The sequence below is a fragment of the Nomascus leucogenys genome, chromosome 5 (genome assembly GCF_006542625.1).
Source record: "Nomascus leucogenys isolate Asia chromosome 5, Asia_NLE_v1, whole genome shotgun sequence".
NCBI classification, from domain to species: Eukaryota; Metazoa; Chordata; class Mammalia; order Primates; family Hylobatidae; genus Nomascus; species Nomascus leucogenys.
In genome coordinates this window covers 59,457,858-59,475,325 of record NC_044385.1, presented here as the reverse complement: position 1 = coordinate 59,475,325, position 17,468 = coordinate 59,457,858, and the positions used below count along the sequence as shown (strand labels likewise).

Genomic DNA, 17,468 nt, shown 5'->3' with positions numbered 1-17,468 from the left:
TTTCCTGAGCTGTGTATGATGGGGTCCGCCCCTCCTGTGGTGAAGAGTCTGTGGCTGCTGAGTGGCATTTCAGTCAGACCTGAACTAAGCCTGCCTTTGCCCAACAGGAGTCGGCCTGCTGAAGCAGCATCCACCCGGCTCATCAGTTTGTGCTAGGACATGCCCTGCCCTGTGTTACGTTCAATGCCTTTCAGGTTCCTCTGGAAAGTAGCATCACTGTGACCTGTAGATTAATAATCATGTTTGTCTTTAATCCATTCAGAATGAAGGGGTCACTCTGGGCACTCGATGATTTATGGGAATGGACATTGGCCTGAATAACTGATAGCAAATGTAGCAAATTATTTCCTGTGAAGGACTCTCCCATCCCAGCTTTAGAAAATACAGCCCCATCTCAGCTGTGGGAGATGGCCAGTGGTGTCCACAGGTCCTGGCTGTGTCACTCCTGATTCTGAGTTAGTCATTGTCCATATGGGAGTTGGGATTATGGGTCATTCCAGCCCGTGGCAGCCTTGGTTCTTGGCTGATGTGCCCATCCTTCAGCCCATGTCCTAAAGCTGATAGCCGTGCTTTCCCAGGGGACAGCATGACTCTCCCCTGGGGCCTGCCCCTCTGCTTAGCACGTGTCCTGTAGTTCTTGGTAATGGGGCCATATTAAAGTCAGTGGGGACATAAAGTTCCAAGGGTATTCCTGGGTTCTGGATATGTCTGTACCATGAAGGGAGGCTGCTGCTTTGCAGAAACAGCAGGGAAGCTGCAGCAGGTGGGAAACTTTGGTGTTGGTCATCTCTCTGCACTTAATCAGGAGGTGGTCATAGAAGAAAATATCTACCATGTCATACTTAAAATAAGAAGATACCAGAAATGTGGAGCTCAAAGGAACCTTAATGGCCACTCAATCTCAAGAACCTTAATGAACCTCCTCAGTCTGCAGAAATCCTCCTGGCGAGGTCAAGTGCTGACTACTGTTCTGAGTTTGAGATACTGCTACTAACTTGCCTCTCCAAGAATTTTATGACATTTCTTTCCCATATGTATGTAAATATATATGGGTTTTGGGACCAGCTTACCAAAAATAACTTTCTGTATCTATAGAATAAAATTGTTCATAAAATCCTATGTGTTTTCAACATTATTTTTAAAAATTAACTTTTATTTTTATAGAGATAATTTCTTGCTCTACCACCCAGGCTGGAGGGCAGTGGCCCAATCATAGCTCACTGCAGCCTCGAACTCCTGGGCTCAAGGGATTCTCTCACCTTAGCATCCTGAGCAACTGGGACTCAAGGCATGTGTCACCAAGCTGGGCTAATTTTTTTATTTTTTGTAGAGAATGGGGTCTTACTATGTTGCTCTGGCTGGTCTCAAACTCCTAGCCTCAGGTGATCCTCCCACCTTGGCCTCCCAAAGTGCTGGGATCAAGGCATGAGCCACCACATGCAGTCCTCAGTGTTTATTTTGTCCTCTCTGATTTCTCAACATTTCATATTAATATGTAAGTTGGATATCTCCACTCCTACCTACGGATCTGATACCTGTGCTTAGTCCTTTCAGTGTTGCCAATAATCAGTGATGGTCATTTCCCAGTTCCAGTGAGGTAGTTGTATCTTATCCAAAGAGAAGAGATTAATTTGGGGGTTGGATTTTTCTTTTTTCTTTCTTTTTTTTTTTTTTTTCAAGGCAGGTCACCCAGGCTGGTGTGCAGTGGTACAATCTCAGCTCTCCGCAGCCTCAACCTCTCAGTCTCAAGTGATCCTCCCACCTCAGCCTCCCAAAGTGCTGGGATTATAGGTGTGAGCCACCAATGCCCAGCCAGGATTTTAAGGCTTCTTTAAACTGTGGTTTAGGTTTTTGTTGTAGCATTCTTACTGATCTGGTAAATGTAGGATCTCATCACTAAAAAAAAAAAAAAAATTAAAAGTCCTATTTCCTTGTTCTGTCATGCCCCTTCTACATTAGTAGTAGCTTCTTCCGAAACTATCTTAGGAGGGTGGCTGGCTGATGTGCCCATCCTTGAGCCTATTTCCTAAAGTTGATGGTAGTCCTTTGCCACAGAATAGTGTGACTCTCTTCCCTGGGGCTCCTCCATCTAGCACCTCTCCTGTAGTCCTTGGTAATGGGGTCATATCCAAGCTGGTGGGGACATAAAAGGGTTGTTGGGTCACATCCTTTGAGAAGATACCTCATTTCAAGGCAGTCTTTGTTTATTTACTTGTTTTCCTTCTTTTTATTTTGTTTTGCCTACACAGTAATCTCCAGTGAATACCTCTGGTTTAAGATCCTGTAATCCCAAGGATGTTAGTCTAGTGCCCTCACCCTGTCTCTGGATTGAGAGAAAGTGCTTGGGAAACAGAAACTGTCCTCTTGTACCAGATGCTAATAAAAAGTGAAAGTGAGCAAACAGCCCCCTACCAAGTTCTAAGAAAATGAGGCCAAGAGAGCTTTTGCTTTTTGAAAACTAATGATTTTAACAAAAGAAAAAAAAATTGTAGAAAATGAAAACACTGGATTTTATTTGCCTCCTTCTGGAATTTAGGCTTTGTTGGAATGGATAACCTTGAGAATTAATTCCTACTTTCTGCTGCTTTGTATCTGAGTATTATGCATTTTACCTTTTCATTCTGACTAAACTCAAGCCCACCCATTCATTCCATGGTCTTCGCTACTTTCTCAATTGATGAGAAAAGATACTGATATTCAAGATTTTGCCTCATGGCAGTGCTTCTCCAAGTATGTTGTATAGTCCCTTGAGTTGCCTAGAACAACACTTCTGAAAACTGAATGTGCATTTGAATGACCTGGGATGTTGTTAAAATGTTGATTCTGATTCTACAGACCTGGAGCAGGACCCAGGAATCTGAATTTCTCACCAGCTCCCGGTCATGCTGATGCCGCTGGTCTATGGGCCCTACTGTGAGTGGCAAGGCCAGAGGATACTTTCTTTTGGTGTAGTAATATGTGTTGTCATAAAAAAAGAGCGTCATGGCCAAATACAATTGTTAAATTCTATGTTAAACAAGATGGCACAGCTGTCAGTGGGAACTTTTTAGAGCCTGTGATTACTGATGAATCCTGTAGGATGTGCAAAAGGTAGATACAATATACAGTGGTTTTCAAACTCTTTTCTTGGAGCATATTATGCAACTGGTATTCCATGAGATAAACTTAGGAGACTTTACACGAGAGAGAGAGTAGTCTGCTGTGAAAAACAATATCAAGGAGTCTTTCGAGTCTATAATTTAATAAACTACCACCTTTATTGAGAATATGCCTCTATTGAATGAATTGTCTATTAAACATCTTAAGTATTTGCCTCTTTTAAATCATCTTTTAAAATTCCTGTAAGATGCTGGGCGCAGTGGCTCATGCCTGTAATCCCAGCACTTTGGGAGACCGAGGTGGGCGGACCACCTGAGGTCAGGAGTTTGAGACCAGCCTGGCCAACATGGTGAAACCCCATCTCTACTAAAAATACAAAAATTAGCCTGGCATGATGGTGTGCACCTGTAATCCCAGCTACTCAGGAGGCTGAGGCAGGAGAATCACTTGAACCCGGGAGGTGGAGGTTGCAGTGAGCCAAGATCGTGCCACTGCACTCCAGCCTGAGTGACAGAGCGAGACTCTGTCTCAAAATAAAATAAATAAAATTTCTCGAAGAAAAAGATTTTCAGCTGAACTGGTCATAAGAGTTTGTGTGATCGTGTGTGTTTTTCACTTGTAGTGCGGGTTACTAAGGCTATGAGTTTCCCAGAAAACTGTCCTTACCTGGATTTAAGGGTGGGATGCACCAGATCAATAGAAATAGCCACAGATATTTGAAGATAAGAAAAGTCTACGATATAGTATATACTCAACATGTGTGTTATGACTAATCATACAGCTTTCCATTCTGAGTTCATGCTGTGATTTCTCTGGGAACTAGCATGTTATTAAGGGACCTCAGGTTTTTTGGAGCAACAGCAGCAGCGTGACAGCTAACATTTATTAATCCCCAATGAAGAGCCAGTGCTTCTCTAAACATTAATATGTTCTCAAGTAACTCTGTGAGGATTATTGATTGGTGTTATTACCACTCCGCAGATGTGGAAAGTGAGCTGCCTAGAGACTTGGAAACTTTCCCTAATTTTGTTACGGGAAAGCAGATTTTGAACACAGGCAGTCTGACTCCAAAGCTCATCACTATAAAGCATGCATTTTACTAATTGGCACTATCACTTGTTTAACATGTATGTATGTATGTATGTATCTATTTTAGAGACAGGATCTAGCTCTATAACTCAACACTGGAGTGCAGTGGTGTGATTATAGTTTACTGCAACCTCGAACTCCTGGGCTCAAGTGATCCTCCCATCTCAGACTCCTGAGTAACTAGGATGACAGGCGTGTGCCACTCTGCCCAGCTAATTTTTTGTTTTTATTTTTAGAGACAGGATCTTATTCTGTCACCAAGGCTGGAGTACAGTGGTACAGTCATAGCTTACTGCAGCCTCCCCCTTCTGGGCTCAAGCAGTCCTCCCACCTCAGCCTCCTGAGTAGCTGAGACCACAGTCACATGCCACTATGCGTAGCTAATATAATTTTTTTTTTTTTTTTTTAGTAGAGACGGGGCCTCACTATGTTGCCCAGGCTTGTCTCAAACTCCTGGGCTCAATTGATCCTCCCACCTTGGCCTCCCAAAGTCCCAAAGTGTTGGGATTACAGGTGTGAGCCACCTTGCCCAGACTTTTTCTTTTTTTTTTTTAGAGATAGGGCCTTGCTATGTTGCCCAGACTGGCCATGAATTCCTGGTTTTAAGCAATCCTCTTGCGTCATCCTCCTGAGTAGTTGGGATTATATATATTACCTAATTGTTCATAAAGTTAAAAAGGCAGTGTTTTCTGCTTATGGGGAAATGGAAGGAAGCTCACTCTTTGTTAACAGTCATTTCACAATATGAAAGACTTGCTCGTTGTGGATAATTTGGAAAGTATAGAAGAGTATAGAGGAAATAAAAACAACCCAGAATATATTACCTGGAGAGAACTTACATGTATACCTTTACATGTATGCCTTTACATGTATACCTTTTGAACAAAATCCCTCTTTTAAAGTGATTTCATAAATTTATAGCTAATTTAATGTAATGTCATAACTCAAATTTTTGTCATACCACGGTGTGAAAGCCTAACTGTATTTTTGAACTAAGTGACCCCTGTGCTTTTTTCTTGTGAAATAAATACCTTTTGAAAAGCTCTCTGAAAGTTTAACTCAGGTTTAGGTTTTGTAGTTAAAAGCAGCACACACCGTTTCTCCTACCTTCACTGAAGGCTCTCGACAGCACCTGATGGCTTGTGAGTGTGTTTGGCTTTGGTGTGTATAGGTTTTGCCTTAGTTTAGAATTGTCTCCTGAAGGCCCCCGCAATGTCACTGTAGCCACTAACCCTTGGTCACACGGAGTGTGGAGCCAGCTGTCAGTTTCTGGGCAGGCTCTGGCCGGGAACGCAACAGCGTCAAAGCAGTGAATAAGCGATTTCTGCAGTTCCCGTAGCTGCCAGCCTGTGCAGTCCTCTGTGATGCTTGGGGACCGGCTCCTCAGTCACACCCCAGTCCTGCTCTGAAGGTTGCTGTTTTCCGAACAGAAGGATGGTAGCTAGAAGAGAGATAGCAAGATTCTGGAGTCTGGAAAGCCTTCACTTGGGTATGTGTGCAGAGAATGGGTTGTTGTACTGTGACATGTTGCCGATTCAGCTCTTTCCTTCCCAAGTTGCAGTTCTTTCTCCCTCTCTCTCTCTCTCTCTCTCCCTGCCCCCCCTCCCCGCTCTCTCTCTCTCACTCTGTCTCTCTCTCTGCTGCTTGTCAGGTGTGAGCCTGTGGGGAAAAGCTCACTCTTCTAGTAAAGGGTGCTGAGGATAGTTTTAGTTGTGGACATAGTCAGTTGAAGAAATTGGTTTTGTTTATGACACAGTTGCTTGTTTGGAGTAGAAAATCATAAGAATCAAGCCTGAACCATCCTTCCTGAGTAGGAGGTCTGGGTTTTGCCGCTAATATTGTTAATGGTTTTGCTGCTGATATTGTTACTGGTTTTTGCTTCTATTACATGAAATTCCTTTATTCAAGAGATTATTGTTGGTGTGTATAAGAATGTTTCTTGCTGATTGAGGATGTGTGAGGTTTAAGGCTGTGAACTGATCTTTGAAAAATAGTTTCCTGTTTCTAAAGTGACATTACCCAGTATTTGCTTACTGCTTTGTGCCTTATCTCCCGCTTTCTTTTTAGTATTTCTGTGAGTATTGTCTATTTGTCTATTCTGTGAGTATTGGACTATTTGGACTATTTAAATGTGAAAGAAACATTGTACTCTCACACTAGGAAGCCATCAACTCTAATCCTCACATTCTTAAAAGGAAGTCAGAAAAAACAAGACTTCACAGACAGACTTTTCCCTGGCTGCACTACATGGATACAATAGGATGCTTTAGAAACAGATCTTGTCTCTGTTTTTTCCCTAAATAGATGCCAGCGCCTCGCCTGAAATGAATGGGAACCGTAGATGGCAGCTCAAGGCAGCCTGGGGCCCTGTCAGAGCAGTACAGTTTGTAGTTTGTGCTTTCTTCCTTGTTTTGATTGGTTTCTGTGCTGGCAGAGAGAAAGCAGGGATGTGGTTACGGCTTCTGTGTCTGGTGGATTATCAAAACAAGACTGATGTATACTCCATTTTACGAGCCAAAATTTAGAAAAAGGAAAAAAAAAAGTTGCCCGGCGATTTCTATATTGAGAACACAGACCACATGAGTGAGAGGGCTCGGTAATGCTAGCGAGACGGCACTGGCAAGACCCGGTGGAGGAAGCGGACATGCGGGTGCTCCCTCCCAGGGTTCCTGCACCCATGGCCTTGAGCAGGGGCGTGTTCATTCCCACCGGGAGTGCAGCCAGCATGAACAGGCAGGGGCGGGGGGCAGGTGGCCCCCGGCTCTCCTCCAGCATTCCTCCACCCCCTTCCACGGAGGGGAGGCCAAGGGGGGCCCGACCTAGCCTTCGGCTCTGAGCGGTGCTCCCTCAGTGCTGCTGGAGAAGCAGCATGCCAGAATCTGCCCTCTGCGGCCTTGACCCTCTGCAGCAGTCCCTCACCTGCCTTTCTGAGAGGGGCCTGGGTCAGTGCACTGCGGAAACTGTTGCCACTCCTATACGCGCTATACTGAGTGAATACATGTAATCAAATGACAACAAGCACCATATTTAAAACAAATAATAAAGCTTGCCTATGGTGGTTTTCTTTCATTTGAGAGCCCTGAGAGGGCAGGGGGCAGGGGAGGGGTTGTGGGGCTCTGAAAGACCCTGAGGGACAGCCTAGTGGCTCCCAGGAGGACGCCATGTCAGGGAGGGCGGGTTTGTGGGTTGTCTGCCATCTTGTGCTATCCTGTCCTGTTCTCCTGTCAGTGTGAGTTGAAGCCAAGCCTGAGACAGGCTCATAGCAGGATTGCTTTGCTGGCAGACACACCTGGCTTTGAATCCAGCCCCGCAACTTGGGGAAAGTTACTTAACCTTTTTGAGCCACAGTTTCCTCCTTCATAACCAGACAGCAGCACTCCAAGATGCTTGTGAGGCTCGCAAGAGGATTTATTCCAGCGCTGAGCGCAGTGCCTGGCGCGCATTAAGATGCCAGGAAGCCAGATGGCTGATTGCTCAGGTCTGTCCAGCCAGCTGGGCAGCCGTCAGAAACTCGGAGGGCTGACGAGACACCAGCCCAGAGAGCTGTCAGGGAGCGGCAGAGCAGAGGAGAGGGCCCAGGATGGATCCGCAGGTGTCAGCCAGGGTGGACGGGAGGAGCCGTGCTCAGAGCCAGCAGCCCCAGGACAAGCAGCTCCTGGCTGAGAACAGAAGACAGGCACTGTGGGACAAGTCAAAGGTAAAACCTAAGAGCTCACCGCAAGACACAAAGAAGCCCAGAGCCAACGCCCCAGCTCTGAACTGGAGACGGGACAGAGGCTGAGTTTTGAGAGCAGGAGGGAGTGGAGCTGCTGGCTTGGTTGTGGGGTCTGGAGCCGGTGGGGTGTTGGCTGCCCAGGACGCAGGGCCCTAATTTGAATACTGATGTGAAGCTATACATTAGGAGAATGATTTTTAAAAGCTCCTTAGACATTAATAACAGATTATCAGTGAGAGTTAATAGGTCCGTTTCTAGGATTCCTTTTCATCTTATTGTTGTCCACATGTTTAAAAGATTGAAAAATACTATTTGTGAAGAATGGCTTGAAAGTCTAGATTAGATAATACTAGTGACTTTTCCAACATGTAACAGTTTCCAAATGTAACAGTTTACATTCGGGAGCATGAAACATATTTCATACTTTAATTCAGTCACCGAACACTGACTATTAAGCATGTTCCTTGTCCTTGAGAAAGTCATAGCTAGGATAAGAGTAGGGGCAGGATATAAAGGGACAGATATAAACTTAATAATAACTATAATGTAAATGTGATACATATTTTAAAAGAGGTTAGTCTAACAGGTTTATAGAACATCAAAGGCAGATATTGTTATGGCAGAGGATCAGGGAGCTGAAAAGTCATGGAACCATCACCAAGTAATGATGGTTACAACTTTTGTTTGTTGTTTGGTTTTTGTTTCTTTAAGTTATTTTTAAATAGAGATGGGATCTTGCTATGTTGCCCAGGCTGGTCTTGAACTCCTGGCCTCAAGCAATCCTCCTGCCCCAGCCTCCTAAAGTGCTGAGATTACAGGCAGGAGCCACTGTGCCTGGCCAATGGTTAAACTTTTGAAGGATGAGCCAGAATTTGATGGGCTGTTTTGGGTGGGGAAGTTGCTCCAGGTGGAGAGGTCAGCATGGATAGATGAATGGATTTTGTCCTATTCATTGGAACAAGGAACATTCAGTGGTACACATTGGCTAACGCAGAGGTTTCCAGCCAATGCAATTAGAATACATTGCCTGCAACTTGTGGCTTGCTGCATGGACAGGCAACAAAAGGCATATGTCCTGGAACAACGTGAGCGTGTGGTGTGGTTTAAGTAAGCTTAACCGGAAGGTCCAGTGGTTCCCAAATTTTTCCAGGTGTCAGAATCATTTGAGGAGCTTTTCAAGATAAATTCTCAGCAAACATCCTTCCCCCTACCCCCACCACCCAACCTGACTCAGTGGCCCAGGGCAGGGGAGGATCTTTATTTTTCTAAACGTTTTCCATGTGATTAGATGCCACGGGCCCTGGATGTTTGGGAACCACTGAAGGGGAATGGACCCTGGAAGTCATGCGTCATGTTTTGACGTTGTCAGTTCCTGTGACCCAGCTCATTCCCTCTGTGTGCATCTCCATGGCCTGAGCTCTTGGGGTCCACCCATAGTTTCAGCCCACAGAGCAGCAGCCCATGACAGCTGCTCCTAGCTGTGAACACGAGCTGCCTGCCTGGGCTTGCCATTTCCGTTTTTAAGATGGGAAGTCAGAGTGGCTTATCTCAACTCTGAGGAAGTCTGGGCGATCAGCAAGAGGTTTTCTCAAATACATGGTTTTAGCAGATTATTTTAAGGGTGGGGGAATTTCCCTGAAGTCAAGGGAGGGGAAATTCCCCACCAAGGAGTGATGCTGGGTGGGAGATGCTGGCCGGGAACCAGCTGCTCATTAGCTAGGCAGTGTTGGAGAGTGCCTCTTGAAAATAGCTAAATCTATGTCTCCTTCTTGCCAAGTGCCTGATGTTTAAGGGCTGTGTTAGATCTCACCTCCCTTTCATTTAACAGAACACCTCAACCTCCACCCTGTTATCACACCCTCACCAGGACTACCCTCCCCCACTTATAAATCAGGGGCTTTTTTTTTGCCCTAATGTCTTCTCTAACTGTATTTGTAACAATCCTTCCAATTTAAAAAAATGACACCTCCTCTATGGCTACCACGTTGTTCTCTGTAGTAGTTCCTAAAGCTATAAGTGGCCAGGGCTGAAAATGTGGACTGGGGCATTCTACTCGCTGACAGCTGCAGCCAGGAGGAAAGCAGAGATGGGGAGGAAGATGAGACGTTTGTGTAAGGGATGGACTGGGGAAGGACCGATGCAGCCCCAGGAATCAGGGGCCCCCAGAGGGCAGTGTTACTAGGAGTGATGGTTAACCATGGTTATTAAACAACAGCATCATAAATTCACTTTATTACATTTTTGGAATTGATAGTACTCTGTGGAACAGATGTGTTCTCTTGGAATTGTCCCCAGTCAGAGAGGCGCCGATGGTCAGCACGCAGTTTTGATGACCAAGGGTGTGCTCCTTCTACCTGACTGAAGCTGCAGAAAGTGTTGTAGAAGGAGCCTGCTCTGTCTGCTCTCATATTGATTGTATGTAGGCATTTGGGGTTTTAAAACTGATTTCAATTTGGAGCAGTCTTTGCTTCTTGTTTACAAGATCATTTTCAAAAATGGCTTTTTGGGCCAGGTGCAGTGGCTCACGCCTGTAATCCCAGCACTTTGGGAAGCCAAGGCAGGTGGATCACCTGAGGTCAGGAGTTTGAGACCAGCCTGGCCAACATGGCGAAACCCCATCTCTACTAAAAATACAGAAATTAGCTGGATGTGGTGTCACGCACCTGTAATCTCAGCTACTCAGTAGGCTTAGGCAGGAGAATCGCTTGAATTCTGGAGGCAAAGGCTGCAGTGAGCCGAGATCGCACCACAGCACTCCAGCCTGGGCGACAGAGCAAGACCTTGTCCCCCACCCCTCCCCCAAAAAATGTTTTTTCCACATCTATTTTTTCAGCAAAAGAAACTACAGTTGGTGAGAATGTGGATAAATTGGAACTGTTGAGCACCGTTGGTGGGAATGTGAAATGATGCAGCCATGTGGAAAACAGTATGGAGGGTCCTCAAAAAATTAAAACTAGAACTACCATTTGATCAAGTATGCTAAAGAGTTGTAAGCAGGGTCTCAAAAAGTTGGTAGCACATTACTCACGATAGCCAAGTGGTAAAAGCAGCCCAAATGTTTACCCACAAACAGATAAACAGAATGTGGTGTGTATACTCACAATGGAATATTTTTGGTTTTTTCCTTTTTTAAAAATCAATAGACGTGCTAACCAAACAATGGAATATTATATAGTGTTTAAAAAGAAGGAAATTCTAACACTTGGTACACATGAATGTCAAGGACATTATGCTTAGTGAAATAAACCAGCCATAAAAGGACATATAATGTATGATCCCATTCATATGAAGTATCTAAAGTAGTCAACATCATAGAAACAGAAAGTGGAAAGTGGTTGCCAAGGAACAGGAGAGGAAGAAGAGGAAATTGGTGTTTAATATGTGTGGCAGTTCTGCAAGATGAAAGTTTTGTCGCACAATAGTGTGAATATACTTGACACTGCTGAACTGGAACTGTGTGCTTAAAAATGGTTAAGATGGTAAAATTTAATGTTACATGTTCATCACATAGGAAGAAAGAAACAATAAAATTTACTTTTTAATTATTATAATCTATTCATTTCTCCTGATTTTGGTGACATACATTTTGAGAATTTATAATAGCTTGACAGCATCCAAATTCCCCTAGATAAGAAGACATCATTATTAACTTTCATCTGTAGTTGAGGATCAAAGCCTATTGAAGTTAGTGAGGAATGGAACATGAAGAAGTGAAGAAGGCAGCAGCACCGGCCTGTGGGTCTGGCCATTGTGAGGAACTCTGCCCAGCGGAGCTGGCATAGGCTCTGACATGCTGTGGACTACTGCATCTAAGATTTTTCAGCCGAACTGCAAATTGCTGTTTTCCCATCAGCAGTTCGTAATTGAACAATGTCTACTGAGAGTATGTGACACTTTAAAGTGTTCAAGTAGAGTGGAGTCAGATTACAGAGAGGATACACTGTAGAGGAATTTTGTCATGAAGCAATAGACAACTCTCATGTCATTTCTTGTGACATCATAAAACCACTGTTGTAAGAAGTTCACCTTGGGCCAGGCGCGGTGGCTCACGCCTGTAATCCCAGCACTTTGGGAGGCCGAGGCGGGCGGATCACAAGGTCAGGAGATCAAGACCATCCTGGCTAACATGGTGAAACCCCATCTCTACTAAAAATACAAAAAAATTAGCTGGGCATAGCGGCGGGCACCTGTAGTCCCAGCTACTCAGGAGGCTGAGGCAGGAGAATGGCGTGAACCCAGGAGGCGGAGCTTGCAGTGACTCGAGATCACGCCATTGCACTCCAGCCTGGCCAACAGAGCAAGACTCCATCTCAAAAAAAAAGAAAAAAAAAGAAGTTCACCTTGGAAGTAATATATAGGATGGCTTGGGGAGGGAAACAGAGTCATGAAGACTGGCTGAGGGATTTTTCTAGCTAGAATCTCAGATGAGCACAGGGGTGGGAGTCAGAGAGACCTGGGTTCCCATCCTGGTTCGGACCCAGCCCCTGTGTAGCCCTGATAAATGACTCAACTTCTTGGAACCTCAGTTTCCACATCAGCAATTTGCAGTTCAATTGGAAATCACATACTGAGTGCCTTCTGTATGCCAGGTACTATGCTAGGGGCTGGGAAGACAAAAATCAAACGTCTCTCCTTTCCTTTAAGTCTGTCCTGTCCTTTAAGATGGTAAGCGACCTAGACAGTAAGCGTGGGGAATCATAGAAAACCACCAGGCCTGGACGAAGCATCAAAGCATAGCACAAAGATTCTTCTGTCTAGACATCAGACACTGAGAAATCCCACTCGATAAAACACACTTAAATTATGGGACAGGAACACAGGAGCCATTAACTTTAAGGGACTTTAAAATCGTGAAAGTAGTTAGGGTGGTGAAGGGAAAAGGATACAACCAGAAAATGGAATCAGGTCCTTGACAGGCCCCACTGGGAGCAGGGATTGGTGGTTGGAAGGAAGGGTTAGTAAGGGAACGGAGGGCAGGACACACAGCTGCTCTCCAGAATGGGAGCAAAACACACAGATTTGGATACTAACACTGTTTTTAATATCATTTTGTCTTATTACAAGTAACAGCTACTGCTGGAGGAGGCAGTTCTGCCCAGTGGGTAAGAGTTAGATGGCCTGGGCCTCCTGCACACAGCTGTGTGTTATTGGGACTTGAGTTTCCTCATCTGTAAATGGGGACAACCGACAGTACCTCCCGTGTAGCATTGTCATGAGGATTATATGAGCCGGTTCACCTCAGCTTAAATCAGTGCCTAGCACATTATAGGCACCTGATAAAATAACATCTTGCAATTCTATTTTTAATTTTTTTTTTAATTTATAGAGATGGGTCTTATTATGTTGCCCAGCCTGGTCTCAAACTCCTGGGCTCAAGGGATCCTCCTGCCTGAGTCTTCCAAAGTGCTAGGATTACAGGCATGAGCTACCATGCCCAGCCACATCTTGCAATTCTATACTGTTTTTCAATTTACAGGGTGCTTTCATATATCATCATTCCACTTGAGGCTCAAAGCACACCAATAACAAGTACTTGTTCAGAATGTATAAACAACCCTGAGAGATGGGTATTATCATCCACATTCAACAGGTGAAAAAACAAAGAAAGAAACTTGACCAAGGACTCATACTCAAAAAAGAAAAATATAGGAAAGAAAAAAATGTGCATCGCTATCATCTGAAGGCAAGTTCATCTGACCCCAAAGCCTTGCATGAAGTCCACATGCTGTATTTCTTTCCTTCCTTCCCTCCTTCCTTCCTTCCTTCCTTCCTTCCTTCCTTTCTTCCTTCCCTCCCCCCTTCCTTCCTTTCCTCCCTTCCTTCCTTTCCTCCCTCCCTTCCCTCCCTCCCTTCCTTCCTTTCCTCCCTCCCTCCCTCCCTCCCTTCCTTCCTTCCTTTCCTCCCTCCCTCCCTCCCTTCCTTCCTTTCCTCCCTCCCTCCCTTCCTTCCTTCCTTTCTTCCTTCCTTCCCTGCCTCCCATGTGTGCCAGGCAGGAACACAGTTAAGAATAAAGCAGACAAGAATTACTGTCTTTCTGGAGCTTACATTCTGGATAGTGAACAGAATACATTAGACGGTGACAAATGCTATGGAGGAAACTAAACCAGGGGAGACAGTGGAGTGAGAGTGAGGGTTGTAGTTTTGAGTGGGATGGTGAAGGTGAGAGAGGGAGCCGGTGTGTGTGTACCTGGGGAGGGCTGTCAGGCACACGGAGCAGCGGCCCTGGGCAAGGAGTGCCTGCAGTCTTTGCAGCCAAAAGCCCGGGGAGGGACAGCATTAGGAGATATACCTAATGCTAAATGACGAGTTAATGGGTGCAGCAAACCAACATGGCACATGGATACATATGTAACAAACCTGCACATTGTGCACATGTACCCTAAAACCTCAAGTATAATAATAAAATAAATAAATAAAAGAAATAAAAGAAAAAAAAACAAAAGCCCATTGGTTGGAGAGGGGTAGGAGGCACGGTGTATCTGGGGAGAAGTCTCAAGAACTTTGGCAGTCTCCCCTGTGGATGATTCTGAGCAGATGAGTGACACAATCCAGTCTAGGAATGGTTTAGCAGCATCGCTCTGGCAGCTATGGCCTGTTGGGGGCAGGGGTGGCAGCAGGGAGACCAGGAGGGGCTGCTGGAGGGAGCCCGAAGCTGGATGGGAACCCAGGCTTAAGTGGTGGGAGGGGACCCAGGCTTAAGTGGTGGGAGGGGACCCAGGCTTGAGTGGTGGCAGAGGGGTAAGAGGTAGCCAGATCCTGGACACTTTCAGGAACTTGAGTCAGATCTGCCAGTGAGTGGGTCGTGGGATGTGAGAGGTGGAAGAATAACCTCTGAATAGATAAAACATACAGGCTAATGCCTGCTTTACAGATGGGAAAACTGAAGCTCAAAGAGCCGAAGTGACTTGCACCAAGGTCATTTAGTTAGGAAGTTAGTGAAGCAAGGACATTCACCCAGGAATTTTCACTCCAGGCGCCATGACTTTCCCTCGTCCATGTTTCAAGTATCTTGCCCCTGGCCTCTGCCCCCCCATCTCCTGGCCAGGACTGAGTCAGCCGACCCATGAGCGCTTCAAGCCATCTGGCTTCCACAGTGTCGCTAACTACTAATCCATGATGTTGAAACAGTTGCTGTTGAAACCTCTCTTGTGATTAACCTCAGCCAGAGTTGTCTTTTTTCCTTACTTTTTTCTTTTGAGGCAAAGTCTTGCTCTGTTGCCCAGGCTGGAGTCTGGTGGTACAATCAGAGCTCATTGCAGACTGGAAATCCTAGGCTCAAGCCATCCTCCCACCTCAGCCTCCCAAGTAGCTGGGACTGCAGGTGCGTACCACTACCCCCGGTAGAGCTGTTTTGCTAAGTGTTTATGAAGAACTCAGAGAACAGTCAGTATTTCCAGTCCATGTCTCTGTCCAGAGGGTTTTCTCCTGGTACCTCCTGTAAAGGTCTACCACTTTTCAATAGACTTCTGTTAATTGTGAATTTATACATGATTACAACCGGCTTTTTTTCTTTCTTTACTGATTTTCACAGCAATAGCTAGATCATGGTAAAGAATGCTCCCTTGGAAGACACTGTTCAGTTATTCGAGGAGAAAGTGTCATTTTTCAGAGCTTTGCTATGGGTGGGAAGCCCCAATGCCTTTATTTTGCTGAGATTCACTTTTTTTTTTTTTTGGCTCAACCATGGTTTAAATTGATAAGGAAAGATGCTATTGGTACCAGACAGTGCCAGATCAGTGGTTGCTAAAATTGGAAGATTCCTGCTGCTTTAGGCATTAGACACCCAGGCTTTGTGTATATTCTGCACACCCAGGGGCATCAGGATATCTCAGCCAGTAAGCAGCACAGTTCTTGGGCCTCGTGGTCTGGGCAGCCGCTCCAGGGTTAGAGAAGGCCTTTGTCTTCAGTGTTGTTTCCCTTGGAGTCTAAGACATACTCATGCATGAAAAAAATGATGTGCTTCCTCAAGACATCCCCCAACCCACCCCCAAACACACACACCAGTGAAGCATACTAGACTAGGTGACCTTCTGCTCTCCGCCTGTACGCACCCTGACCTAGCATAGGAAGCAGAAGTTACATTTAAAACGAAAGAGTCACCATGCGTTGTTCAGGCTCTAGTGTTTCTCAGACAGCACAGGTCTGGCTTTCTCAAGACCTCCAGCCACACCCCCAGCAAGACAGACATGGATACACACATGCATAGCTGGCTTCCTGCTGCCCACCCCCTCGTGCTCCGAGGGTGCACTCCCTTCTCCTGAGGCGCCAGGCCCTGCCATGCCCTGACAACCGTCCCCTCTCCTTTAATGAGAAGGTAAGCTAGGGCCCAGAAGGCAAGACCAAGGCTGTGGAGCTCTTTCTTCTGCCTCTTGGCTTTGTGCTTAGGCCCAGGAATTTACTCCTCCCCCACACTCCCCCATCCCCATCTCTTGGTCTCTTAGACAGCTCACTTTCACTTTCTCCTCGCAGACACAGGCCCTGACCTTTCCTGACCAAGACTGGGGATGGGCCCAGGCAGGGGAGTGGAGGTGGGTAGAGGGTGACTGGCACCATGCACTCAGAGCCTGGAACCCTGACTTTGTCCACGCTGAGAGCTCTCCCCTGGCTTCCATTGTCAGCTGCTCCAAGGTTCCCTGGCTGTCGCGGTGTCCCCCACACCTGTCTGGGTGGTTTCACGGCTAGGGCACAGGTGCAGACCCATGGGCCATGCCTCACTGTGGTGTGTGCTATCATGGACGTAAGCAGCTGGTTCCCCTGGAATCACAGGAGGGTTCTGGAAAGGAGGTGACGGTGGCTGGGATGTTGTGATTTCTCTGAGAGGGGCACGCCAGGCAGAGGGGGAAGCAATTGGAAAGCCAGAGCCCATGAGCAGACCCAGCTCAGTGGGCACTGCTCACAGGTGCTGTGTCCAGAGCTCAGGCTTACAGGACTGGGGCTGCCAGGTGGGAGGTGGCCTGAGCACAGTCTCAGAGAGGGGCTGGGGCCGGGCTGGGAGAGGCGCCGCTGGCAGCATGTGCACACCTTCCTGCTTTCCCTCCATCCTGCTTCAAGAGCTCCTTGCATCACCAGTGCATGAGCTTGAACTCCTCCTCATCATCACATCCCTGTCTGTGCTTGGCAAGGAAGACCTAAAATGCTGGTGCGTGAAATACTACTTCTGCAATGTTGATTACCTCCATTATTGCGGATCTTCTTCCGTGTTTATCATTGTTCTAGTGTCAGATTCCTGGGCTCTATTTACAGAATCGGTTGCTTGTGACAGCAGTGTGGCTGAATGATGAGGGGAGGGAAGGGAGGAGAGGCATAAGGGGAGCAGGAGGCCAAGCATGGTGGTGGGGGGTGGGGGTCTGGGGCTGGACGTGTGTCTGCCGAGTACCTGGCACATGGCCAGTGTGGGTAAGATGAGCTGTGCATAGAAAATGCAGGTTGGATTGATCCGAATATAAAACATCTCCCCAAGAAAGAACTCTTCAGTCAGAAACCAGGCCAGTCCTTTTCTAGTCAAGTAACTAGAAACATGGATTTGCCAAGTCCCTGAGAAAAGCAAGCCCGTGGAGCACCATCC

At 46.2% G+C, this 17,468-nt stretch overlaps 1 protein-coding gene across 3 annotated transcripts in view; it reads left to right on the top strand.

Moving 5' to 3' along the window:
- SPATA13 (spermatogenesis associated 13) overlaps positions 1 to 17,468 on the top strand; it is a 153,652-nt gene that overhangs the window by 111,934 nt on the left and 24,250 nt on the right. Inside the window, exon 1 of one of the 3 annotated variants that reach the window (XM_030813238.1) lies at positions 5,453 to 5,677. The exons of the other annotated variants lie outside the window; for them this stretch is intronic. Coding sequence (XP_030669098.1) covers positions 5,623 to 5,677 — 55 coding nt within the window. The 5' untranslated portion in view covers positions 5,453 to 5,622. Of the gene's footprint in view, positions 1 to 5,452; positions 5,678 to 17,468 lie in introns of those variants that run through there. 3 annotated transcript variants of the gene reach the window in all.